The sequence below is a fragment of the Nothobranchius furzeri genome, chromosome 6 (assembly GCF_043380555.1).
Source record: "Nothobranchius furzeri strain GRZ-AD chromosome 6, NfurGRZ-RIMD1, whole genome shotgun sequence".
Classification (NCBI taxonomy): Eukaryota; Metazoa; Chordata; class Actinopteri; order Cyprinodontiformes; family Nothobranchiidae; genus Nothobranchius; species Nothobranchius furzeri.
In genome coordinates, this window is record NC_091746.1 from 47,441,999 (window position 1) to 47,454,560 (window position 12,562).

A 12,562-nucleotide genomic window follows, 5' to 3' on the forward strand; every position below is an offset into this window, starting at 1 on the left:
CACAAATGTAAAGCCCAGGTACTCTCATTTTGCAGCTGTCTCTAGTATAAATGAATGCCTCAGAGTCAACCTCAGTGGGGAAAAAAAAAAGCTCTGGTGCACCTGTTTCAGGAACTAGAAGTGAGCCAGATTAGAGGTGAGCTTCAGAGGACGGATTTGGAATTTTACTTGTGATATATGGGCATCTCACCTCTGATTGGCAAACAGCAAAACCACTCTACCACTGACTGTTTGCTCTGTGACGCTGATGTTTTATCTCCAAAAATAATACAAACCTGAAGGAGTTATGCTGTGTGGTGGAGTTGCTAATGCTAACAGTTAGCTTCTACTAGCCGAGAGATGCTCTGGTCTCTCCTGGATGCTAAACCAACACAGCATGCTAGGTTGACATTATGGTGTGTAATTGCCATTTTTTTTTATAATCGTCTATTTTCTATTAGCGGCTAATGCAGGGTAGAAAACTATTTTCACATTCAATCTGCATGTGAAACTCAGAGTAACTGATCATATTTAAAAAAAAAAGAACAAGTAAAATGGTTTTCAGTGAGCTTGGCCTTTGAAACCTGCAAAGCTAAATTCAAAGTTTAGGTTGAAATATTACTATATTTATTAATGTCGAAAACAACTTTTCTGTAAGGTTTGTGAGCAAAAGATCGACTGGCCACATAAGAATACGCATGGTGGCCACTTACAATCAGAGACGGTGAAGCAGCAGAGGGAACGACGCCTGCCAAATCTAGAAATGTATTAGTTGTAAATTTATACTGATATAAACATTACAGGGTCACCTTGTGTCTTGCTTGAAAACATATCGATATTTAAAAAAATCTCAAGATATTATCCTGTCCTAAATTGAATTTTAAGTATAACTCAGACACTAACCTACTTCACACTAGAAGCACCAGCAGAATGGCAGCAGAAAGCTTTACTCGCAACATTTGTTGCTTGCCAGTACACACCAGGAAGATCTCAGCCATGGAGCCTCTTCTCTGCCACTTTCCTTGCTTAACTCACAAGATCACAAAATCCCTCGATGTTATGCCATCCGCCATTAAACCAAAAAGAAAGAAATCACGTTTGATTTTGCTGTTTGATGTCATATGATGTGATGTTGTTCTGCTCCACTGCCAGGATTAAAGCCATGGAAAACACACCGCTGCACTTCTGGAACAATGCAGGGAGTAGGGCTGGGCAATAAATCGAAAATGTATCGTTATCGAAATTTCTGACTCTTATCGTGATCATTTTTCCCATGTCAATAAATATGATAGTACAAAAAATGAAAAGATGTGTGCAGGTTGGCAACGTTCATGTCCCTTTAAGAAGCTGTACCACCTTGAGTCATGTAAAAATGTGACTCAACTAATACATGTGACAGCCCCATCTAGTGGACAACTTTTGTTTCTGCGCATACCTGTTGTCGTCCATTCATCGTTATCAAGGTGAAATTCTCAATATATCCTGATATTAATTTTAGGCCATATCACATAGCCCTAGCTAGGGATGCACCGACGGATCGGCATTTGATCGTAATCGGCCGATAGCGCCCCTATCGGTTTTGATCGGAGTTTTCAAAATAGATCAAAGCAGACCGATCAGGTAGGGTTGTCACGGTAACCAGTGTAGCGGTAAACCCCGGTAAAAAAAAAAAGTTGACTATAATAATAACCGTCTTGTTTTTTTAAAAACTATATTATCTTGGTGGGTTTACCGTGGCTGCGGTGTAGGCGCGGTGACCCTTACCAGCCAACATATCATCTGCTGAAGTTGCCGGCGGCACATGCGCGCTTTGTTGTTTACAACCAAAACTTTCTTGAAGCTAAAGCTGAAATAATGGTCAAAGGAGGAGACGGCAGCGCTCAGGAGGACATTTATTTTCCCTCAAAGAAGACAAAGTCGGAAGTACGGGCATCTTTTGGATATTTGAAGAATGCCGTAGGACAGTTGATAAGAGGACGGCTATCCTGTTTGCAGCATGTGCAGAAAAAGTGTCTGTGAAAGGCAGCAACGCTTCAAATCTCATGACACATCTGCGTGACCATCACCCACAACTCTGCAGTCAACGCAAGGCAAGTTAACATTAGCGTTTTAGCTAAAATGCGTGAGCCAAGGATTTGGGTTGACGGAGAATGCAACGAGTTGCTATATAAAGCAGCCGCAGCGCCCGCTACCTGCATATAAACCGTGTCGGGTATACCCCCATGTTGAAATGACGCTATGCATTACGGGGCTCCCAGGGGCAGATAAGAGTTGGTCTCTCTCCGAGAACAATTATAAATTTAACAATGATTACTGCCTGATGACATTTTCCCACATCTGCAAAGCTCACTGGAAGGACACAAACCGAGGACAATATTTTCCTGATATAGTGTTTATTACTCAAGTAAGGGTAAAAAAGTATCTGATTAGAAGGCTACTTGAGTACTGAGTATCATCGTATCTAATATTTTTAAAATGATGACATCAAACAGACATAAAATAAGAAGTTATGGGCAAATATTGGTATTTTAAAGATTAAAGTGAAAAAATGTAAACAAATAAACAACATAATTACAAAATAACACATTTTAGGCAAAATTTAGACGCAAACTGAGGACAATATTTCCCGACATACAGGGTTTATTTAGTTGTGTGAAAATGTAGCACGCTTAAAAAAAATACCGCAATAATACCGAAAACCGTGGTAATTTTGGTCACAATAACCGTGAGGTTAAATTTTCACACCGTGACAACCCTAATACAGACCATTTTAGATTAGGTTACATTTCCTTTATTCCCAGATTATGTAGTTTGTAGCACTCATAATGTTGTAGAAAATTTCTGGCCAATCCACGTGATCGGTATCGGTGATCAGCATTCTTTGATATCGGTATCGGTGATCGGCAGCAAAAAACCTGATCGGTGCATCCCTAGCCCTAGCAGAGAGTAAATAAGCCATTAGGCCACTTGTATTGACATACTCTACATAGATTTGATATCCCATCGCTGCAGTAGTCTTTTAAAAAATGAAACCTGGTCTTTAGTGCCACACCGCTTCTGGGCAGCGCCTGAAAACTTCTGCATCATGGCTGGTTTCAATTAACTTCATAGACTATAATGGGGCAGCAGTAGCTCAGGTGGTAGAGCGGGTTGCCTCATGATCGGAGGGTCATGGGTTCGATTCCAGCTCCCGCCAGGGGTATCCTGCTGTTGTGTCCTTGGGCAAGACACTTCACTCAAATTGCCTGTGTTAGTGGTGGTCAGAGGGACCGACGGCACCAAATGGCAGCCTCGCCTCTGTCAGACCTCCCCAGGGCGGCTGTGGCTACAAGTAGCTTACCATCACTAGCAGTGTGTGAATGTGAGTGTGTGTGGAAAGCGTCTTTGGGTGTCTAGAAAAGCGCTATATAAGTTCAATGCATTATTATTATTATTATAATGGATTCTAATTTGAAGCAGTGACGTTCCGGTGCCGTTTCACGCCACTGATGCTTCCAATGTTAAGTGAGATTAAAAAATTGGTGAAATTTTACTTGTTTACATTTAATTAGATACACAGTAGGTGTCTTAAACCAAAGATTCTGTCGAGTAGTTTTAAATAAGGCATTACAATAGTCACTGGAGATCTTTATCTAGCAGTGTTCTGTGAAGTGACTGCGATGTAGTAGGGTTTTACAGGGAAACTCACAGTAGCACATTTGTCATGTTTTGACATGAGAGCATATAAATTATACTGAAATTAACCTTCTGGCATATTTTGCTTTCACTCAGGGGCAAACAACAGTGGTAATGATCTGATTTACAGCGATCCTGTGTGTATGTGTGCGTGCTTCTGTCAGCTCATGATATCTCTTTCAGGATAATAATATGCATTGTTCTGGGAAGGTTCTCAACCCATTATAATGAATCTGCATATGTGATAATGCCAAAGACATATTTTTAAATTGACCAGTGAGACATGAACCATGATGAGTTATTCCCCAAAAGCAAATTTAAATATCAGTTCCTTCAGCAGACATTTTAATACCCCTGTTCTTCAAATTCTCCAGAGAAAATGAAAGCCATCAACTCTGCTTACCTGGCAGGCTATGAAAAGTGCTTCTGGCAAACTCTGCAACAAATATCTCAAGTTGCTGAGATGTAAAGGTGAGTACTTCTTTGTGAATCTTTAAGAAGGTCCAATCTGACTTTTAGGCCTTGAGCAAAAGGAGGGTATTTATGAAAAGTCATAAAATATGTTTGGTGGCAAAAGACCTGATTTAAAAGTTTAGGATTCCATGTAAGTTAAATAGCTCTGATCCTCAGGTAAAGCGATGGAGAATTAGATGATCACAAATGGTATTTTTGTGCAACGTTTTCTGAATGTGCTGGCTTTTATTTGTGCCTTGCAGACAGAAATTTATTTTAAATGACTTCTCCCCACATCTACATCTGCAAAGGTTCACCTGAACATAAAATAAAGGGCCACAAGCTCATCGCTGGTACAGAGAGAACAAAAAAGGATTTTCATGCTAAGCGTTCTTATGAACATTATGATGTGACTAATTCACAAAATCCACGAGTCCAGAACAAAAAAGCCCATTAGTGCCACAGACTTGAATGGCAAAATTGACTATTTCTCCTTCCCGGTCCACTTCCTGCCTTTACAAATCACCGTTCTGCCAATACATGTTCTTTGTAGCGTTGGCACTGCCGATAAACGTGATATGAACTTGTTTGTTTAGCCTTGTTTTGCCCCATCGGTCAAACCAACACCACATATCTGTGACTAACAATTCCTCACCCTGCTCCTTGTTGGCGTCCTCCTCCTCTGTGGGCTGTGAAGGATCATAGTAGTCGGCGCTGTATTTGAAGGCCACTGCGTTGTAAGTGCCTTCATCAGCCAGAGCCTCGCTTAGACGTTTGTACTCCTCCTCTGTGAAAGATAAGAACACAGAAAGAATTCACATCATTTCACATAACAAGCTCTGCATCCCAATAATGTGATTCCAATAATCAGAATGATGGGAAATTATCCCTCAGGTGTGAATCATTCACACCCATCCCAGGATAAAAAAACTGCATCCTGTAGCAGGAGTCATTTAGTTTAGTCTTCCACAGTACAACATGCTGTTGGGTCAGATTGCTTTTACCACACAAACAAAACTCTTCAGGATGCCTCAGGGGTCTTCAGGGTCTCCTTCCAGATATCCGTCTTATATTTCCATGAGGGATAAATGTACTGCTTTATGTGCAGAAGAACACACAACAATGACCTTTATATCTCTATATACCCTGCTAAAAATCATTTTAAGTACTTTGATATCATCACTGTTATCTAATTTAAGGCAACACTCTAATTAAGACTAATCACAGTAATTTGGTTTCTATATAAACTTATGCTTGAACCTGGCAAACAAAAGACCCTTTGCTATTGAATTTAATGGTAGATGTATCAAAATTCCCATGCCTACTGCCCCTCCATGGACAGACTGGTAATAAACTGAGTGAATGGGGTCAGGCCTCCAAATTCAAGGGCAAAACAGCCTGAAGGGGGAACCTTCTGCAGTAAGTGTGTGTAATGCAAGCCATTAGCTGACTTATTGGTTCTTGTCAGTTTGGGCAAAATACACTATATTTCACTTAAAATACCAGTGTGATAATTCAATTACAGTCATTAAGTTTGTCTTTCAGGAGGGTACTTTGTCATCAAAACAACCAGTTTCAGGGTGATGTAAAAGGTCTGAGTATTCCAGACACCAGAAGAGATTTAAAAAGGAGCTCAGCTCTCCCACTCGCAGTAAAATAAGTTTTATAGGCACACTTGGCAGTTTTGGTTTGCTTTTAGCGCCCCTACTAGTGGTGCAACGGATCAAAAAACTCACGGTTTGGAGTCATTTCAGATTGGATCATTTTTCAGATGAGCAGAAAGAAAAGACAAATTACTTTGCTCTCTATTATGTAGAACATTAATTGCAACATTCTTCTGCTCAATGCTCATTAAATAAAAAAATAATGTGACCAAGACTCATTTAATGCAGTTACGTTCTTTAGTATCTATAACGCCAAATATTTTTCATTGAATAATTCTTACCATCTAGAATGAACATTTCAGATATTCAGTAAGTATGGATATCTGGAATGTTCATTTTTACTAGGAATGATAGAATTATAGATATCTGGAATATATATCCAGCCTGCTATTTAGTTTTCTTTCTTCTTCTTTTACAGATTTGTCTCCACCAATCTTTCTGGTCCCATCACATTATTGTAATAATTGTCCCAGGCATTTTGCACACGCCACCACTCTTCCTGCTTTCACAGCAATTGGAGATACATGTGCATGGCACTGCGCCATCAGACTGGAGACACGTATATGTGTGTATTCATTTTTGCCGTTTGTGTCATTTTTTACAGGAAAGCCAAATTTATCCCATATGTGTGACTTAAACAATGCAGATGATTTTTCAAGCTCCTCTCCTCTTCCGTTACCACCACTATGCTTTTCTCGTTTGAACAGGTGGTGCCTCGGCCCTCAGTGGCGGAGCTTGATATGTGCAACATGTGCGGCCGAAAAGGGCGGCAGTCTGGAGGGGGCGGCATTTAATTTCTTTTTTTTATTTATTTTTTTTATTTATTTATTTTTTTTCTTCCATCAACAAAACATAGAAATCACATGTTCTTCATAATAATAATAGTGATGAGTGATGATAATAATAATATTTCTGCAATAAAAGCACTATTTCAGTAGAACTTTGACAAGTGGTGAGAAGGTGGCCAGGAGCTGGATGTTGTATTCAGTTAGCAAACGTTGTTATATATAATACACTCCACGCCATTTGAAACAAAGTGGTAGGTGTAATTTTTTTTCTTGTGCGTGTGTGTGTGTGTGTGGGGGGGGGGGGGGGGGGGGCTCACGGGGGATCTCGCACAGGGCGCCATTTAGGCCAGCTCCGCCTCTGTCGGCACTTCACGTGACCAAATCGCGGACTACTTGCATGCCGAATCTTAAAGAATGATGATCTGTTGCACTGCTACCCCCAGCATTCAGTTAGTAAAACCAAATGTGAAACTTATCTCCTCACTGTGCGTTCATCTTTATAACACCTTAATCTAACAGCTGAAATGTCTCTCCTGCCTTCATTAGTGTTTACAGGTGCAGTTTATCATTAAATGAAAAAAAATCAGCTGAGTTCACCATCTAAATCGTGCTGGAAGCAGGCACCATGCAGGTCAGCTATATTTTCTAAGTCCAACAGGTGGCAGCCTGCCACTCTGAAATTTCAAGCGCAATATTCTGGCCACAAATGGCAATGGGGTCTGAGTGCAGGGTATCTGCAGGTTTAAGGGAGCCATATTTAAGACTTTTTAAGACCTTTTTTAAGGCCACTTTGACCAAATTTAAGCTATTTTTAAAAAGTTAATTTAAGCTATAATTTCCTGCTATTGCCTGGAACCGGTGCTAACCACATCGCGAACTTGGGATTAACCATCCAGTTACCATTAAACTTCCACTTCCCCATGGCACAAGCTCCCACTAGCTTAACCAGCTAACATGCTCATCTAAAAATAGCCCCCTTTCACAACCAACGGAACGTGTACGGTTCCGCTTACGCCAACATCATACACAAAAAATGCTGAACACTAACTAGGAATTCACGAAAATTTTATAGAAATAAAATAATCTTGTTTATTGGGTATTTGGTAATTTAAGACCTCTGGACACTGTATTTAAGGATCATTTGTCATTTTTAAGGATTTTTAAGGCCTTAAATTTGGAAAAGCTAATTTAAGACTTTTTAAGGACCCGCAGATACCCTGTGAGTGACATTTAATGAACCCTGTAAAATATTATTGTAGGACATACAGTCTCACGATAATGAGTTAAAAATATGAAAAATAAATGTCTAGTATGCCGTTAATGACAGAACAGAAACAGCCTTACAGAGGGCATTGTTAAGTTAAATAATCCATACACACTGTGCCTTTTACACAGAAAAGTAAAGAATGAAAGAAAATGAACTTGATGTGCAAAATCTTAAAGCTGCAATAGAAAATTATTAAAACAAAGTAGCTTCAAACATTTTTATGCCTCTTACCAACATGAGCATAGCTATAAATATATTGTGGAGCTGAAAAAAATCAATAAAGTGTTTCTCTCGCATTTGTCTAAAAACCTCCACCAACAACACAGTTCGGACCGAATGCAAAAACTGGACCATCCAGTTGTTTTTTCCTTGCTGAACCGCCACACTTCCCTGGGTCCTCCGTTCATTTCTCACTCGTGTATTTACCAACAGAACACCACTGATGTGAGAGGTTTTCGTCTCAATAAAAACAGAGGAGAAACAGCTGGCTGCTACCACTTCAACTTTAGAACAAACTACCAGAGTCCCAAAAAAGAAAAACACCATTTGAAGTAACAGATAAAAGATGTTTAGATCTAGAAAACGGTGAATGGTGTTTAGCACTATCTCGTTTCCTCTTGAAATGCAGGTTTCCGGTTCCGGCAGAAGCTTCTCAGGGAAGATATTCTTTGGGAGGGTTGAGTGTTCCGTGACCGTGTTTGTGCGAAGTATGAACGTGGTAATGTCAACTAAACAGACGATTTTAGATGTGACACACTGCAAGCCTGACCTCTCTTAACGTGTGTTGATAAATGAAAGTGAGTTGTAGAGATGTAAGAAATTAGGGATGGACAATATATCGGCATCATTATCAGTATCGGCCGATGTTGGTCATTTTTTAACATATCGATTTCGGTCCGATAAATAAAGCCGGGCCGATATTAACAACCAATATTTTTTCCATCTTGTCTCCATTTGCTTATCTGTTTCAGGGGATAAGGTGGGTGATGTGTAATTGTTTAGTCATGTGACAGTAATTCTGATCATCTCAGAAATGTAAATGTGTGTTATGTGTACATAACAATGTAAACACAGCTTTAATAAATTTCATTCTATGCTAAATTGCTGATTTTTGAAACATTAATGTCAGTATATCAATATCAGCAAATATCGGTTATCGGCCATAACAGTGATCTTAATACTGTAAATTTGGTATCGGACCAAATATTTCATGTCGGTGCATCCCTATCAGAAATAGATGATTATCTCTAGCCGCGTTCTGCGAACATGACTTTACAGTGAGTTGGTGATTTTCTCTATATTAACTGCTGGATGTGTTGATGAATTAGCCTTACTAGCAACTCTCAGCATAAGGCAGCTAATGTTCTATTTACTGTTGCATCATTTTACTATAAATAGCACCACATGATTGGCTGTTTCAATGAATAATAGAGCAATGTTCACATATAATGTTGCTGCTAAAGATTAAAACTGATTAACTGTGATGTTGTGAAGTTACTTTGTTGACTTAATGCTGTTAATGCAATAATTTCACAAAGTTATATTTTCAGCCCTTTCAACTAGTGAGAACATAATCTTCATAATATTTTTCAATTAATCCAATCTGATACTTTAGCAATGTTAATACTAATTATCTGTAATTACCACTACATTGCACAAGAAAGAGACAAATTGCTTTTGTATGTGAAATAACCTGATACATGCTTTGTTCATTCAGCTAAGTTGACTTCCCATGAAGCAGTTTTAGTCCGTGCGATTAAATTACATTTTCACATTGTCAAAGTAACAGCATCAGAGATAGTTTTGTCCTTAAAGATGAGGAAAAGCCAGGCTGGTTTTAAATGTTAGCTAGCAGACTTTTAGCTTGATTTTATACTGAGAAAGATGAAAATCTAAATCATCTTTTATCTTTGAGGCATGTTAATGAGCTTAAATGACACAGACACATAAATTAATAATAATAATAATAATAATAATAATAATAATAATAATAAACTGTTATAGAGATTCATAAAAAGTAAGTACCACCAAAATTGACAAAAGATCAGCAGAATAAATTACAGGCAAAGCATAAATATTGTCATTTTCTAACACTCATTCATTGGAAGTATACTACACGTGTGCAGGTGGTATGTTTAAGTCTTTTTTGTTGTAGAGAGAAGCAGGTGAAAATGTCACTGTATTCCCTGTTTATCACAATGTCATACACTTGAGGGTCTAACTGCACTGCTATGATGGCGTTGTTATCAGCTCAAAAATGATGTAATCTTTACCTTGAGCACGGATGCAATTTATCACCATATTTACCTGAAGGGCCTTGCAGAGAAATAAAACTTTTTAATTTTGATACATAATTTCAAATGCAATTTTCTACTTTTTATGTGTCAAATTATTCTGAAATATCACTGAATGACAAAATCAGCATCTTGTTCACCTTGTCTAGCCTCCTCCTCCAGCAGGTCGGTGTGCAGAGCCAGGTACCTCTCCTCATCGCACAGCGCCTCAATCCTTGCCTCTTCCTCAGACAGCTGGTAGGACGTATTCCATGACCCGCTGTCATACTCTGAAAGGTCATGTAAGTGACCCCGTCCATCATATCTGTTGGATGATAACCAGGATTAGAAAGAAAGAAGCTTTTTGTGTAAAAACAGACCTTCTCACTAAAGTTAGTGGGACCTAAAATACATACTTTACAACATCAAAATTCATCTCCTTTCTGTCATATAACTGTATAATCGCAAAAACTAAAGTGGTAAAATATTTCTCAAATTACATAATGATGTTTTGACTAGAAGCTATGGTCATAAAAATAAACCTAGCAAGCTTTCTGCATATATGTTCTTCCTGAGCAAGTCTTACAAGGCAACGACCCTAAAACACAAATAAATAAATAAATTTAAAAAGAAAGAGACAAACAAATCAACTCGCCTCTTACCTTACAGGGTTTATCCCCCCCCCTGTAACACTCATCATTACTTCTAAATCTGCAAAGAAAGTTACATTCACACAAACCCGAGCACATAAATACCTATACGAAAGAACCCAAATGGACGATATTTTCCAGGATTCGTTCCTCTATGGCATCACTCTGTTGTGGTTTCTTCATGGAGACAAAGTAATGGGATGCTGTGGTTGACATTCGGGGTTTGGAAGGACCCCTATGCCTAACTTGCTGGGAGGGAAAGTGGGTTATGTGATAAAGACACACATACAAATTGTGTACAAATGAAACAGAAGTAGGTCACTGCAGACCAAGGTGATTCAGTAAAGTCAATGCACACAAAATATAGCCACTAACAACACAATACACATTGCAAACCTACTGAAACATTTAGAAAAATGCAAAAAACCAATTGGATGTTTTCACCACAGTTTAACATACTGAGCCATTTTGAATCACCTTCACTGCAGAGAATTTAGAGTGGAATAGAGTTTTCTCTGGTTCTGGGAATACCATCAAATGAAAACATATTTTTTTCATGCAGCAAATTCAGCAGTTAGTTTACTTTTTAAAGTTAAGTTTTAGCTCCAAAATAATAGAAATAATTTGCCAGAGTTTACTTTAACCACGATTAGAAATTTTAAGTTTGTGCCTCCAGAGAAAGCTCATTTAACATGCCAATATGCAAGGCCAAACAGACCCGAGTAGCCGATCATAACAAAAATATTTGATATATTTTACTTTGCACACAATTGTGGACAGAAATTAAAAAGAAAATGCAGAATGATGTGTACAAGTGTAAAGTGTATCCTGTTTCTGATTTAAATTAACTTCCTCGAGTGTTTGGTAGCCTGCTAGCATGACGTTAGCAACGAGTTGAGGCATTTGCATGTTAGCATGTTACAGTCGAAACTCCACGTTATTTGCTTTCAGTTCATCAAAAACATCAGAAATAAGGTAGCAGAGAATGAATCAAATTATCTTCGTCTGTTTCAGGTCCTCTCGAACTTCTGCAATGTAAAACTTCTTAGCGGTCCTCTTTTTTCAAACAGGCTAACGGATTAGCAGAGATAGTTAGCATAATGTTTCGGTCTAAGTTTGTTCAACCGACCTATCAATCATGATGCTCTTGTCCCCCATCCATGGTATAAGATGTTTTCCACGATCGTGGTAAACAGCCTTTTCGTCCTCTCGGAACAGTTTGCAGGCATAGCCGAAAACCAAGAGGTCCGCGTACTTATCGCTGTCACTCAAGTCCTTCTTCACGGGTTTGATGTTGTGGTCTTTCTTTGCTCCGCGGCGATACATCTCAAACACTCGGAAAAATATTATATTAATAAGAAGTATAACGTGGTGGTTTTCAAGTCACCAAATGCTCGATAGTCAAAACTTGTTGTCGTTGTGTAAATCTACGCGTAGACGGTCGCCATGTTAGATTACGTAAACGTAAGTTGAGTTGCTGGTCAACACTTTCTTGCATAATGCACCAATGCTCACCGCAAGCTGTAAATTTTAAATGTAACGTAAAATTAAACTATGCAATTTATTTATAATTTTGTCGGATATTTTCATTACTTTACAACAATTAATCGTTTCTGTTCATTTGTAGGGATTTATTTTTTTCACGAATGTGCTGCTTTAGATAACAGAGGCAAACGTACCTTCTAGCAGCTGTGATGGGAACTTTGGTTGGCTTTTCATTGATCCAAATAATTTGATTCAGTTCACCAAAACCGGTTTTCAAGCAATATTTTTGGCTTAGGCTATGAATGCTACGAAAGAACAAGTTAATGTG

The 12,562-nt window shown here is 38.6% G+C and overlaps 1 protein-coding gene across 1 annotated transcript in view; it reads right to left on the reverse strand.

Annotated features, from left to right (window-relative positions):
* sfswap (splicing factor SWAP) overlaps positions 1–12,214 on the reverse strand; it is an 82,931-nt gene extending 70,717 nt beyond the window's left edge. Inside the window, exons 1-3 of the mRNA XM_054744881.2 lie at positions 11,879–12,214; positions 10,261–10,424; positions 4,763–4,894 (exon numbers count right to left, since the gene is read on the reverse strand). Of these exons, the coding sequence (XP_054600856.2) occupies positions 4,763–4,894; positions 10,261–10,424; positions 11,879–12,075 (493 nt within the window). The 5' untranslated portion in view covers positions 12,076–12,214. The remainder of the gene's footprint in view (positions 1–4,762; positions 4,895–10,260; positions 10,425–11,878) is intronic.
* Between the last annotated feature and the right edge of the window lie 348 nt (positions 12,215–12,562).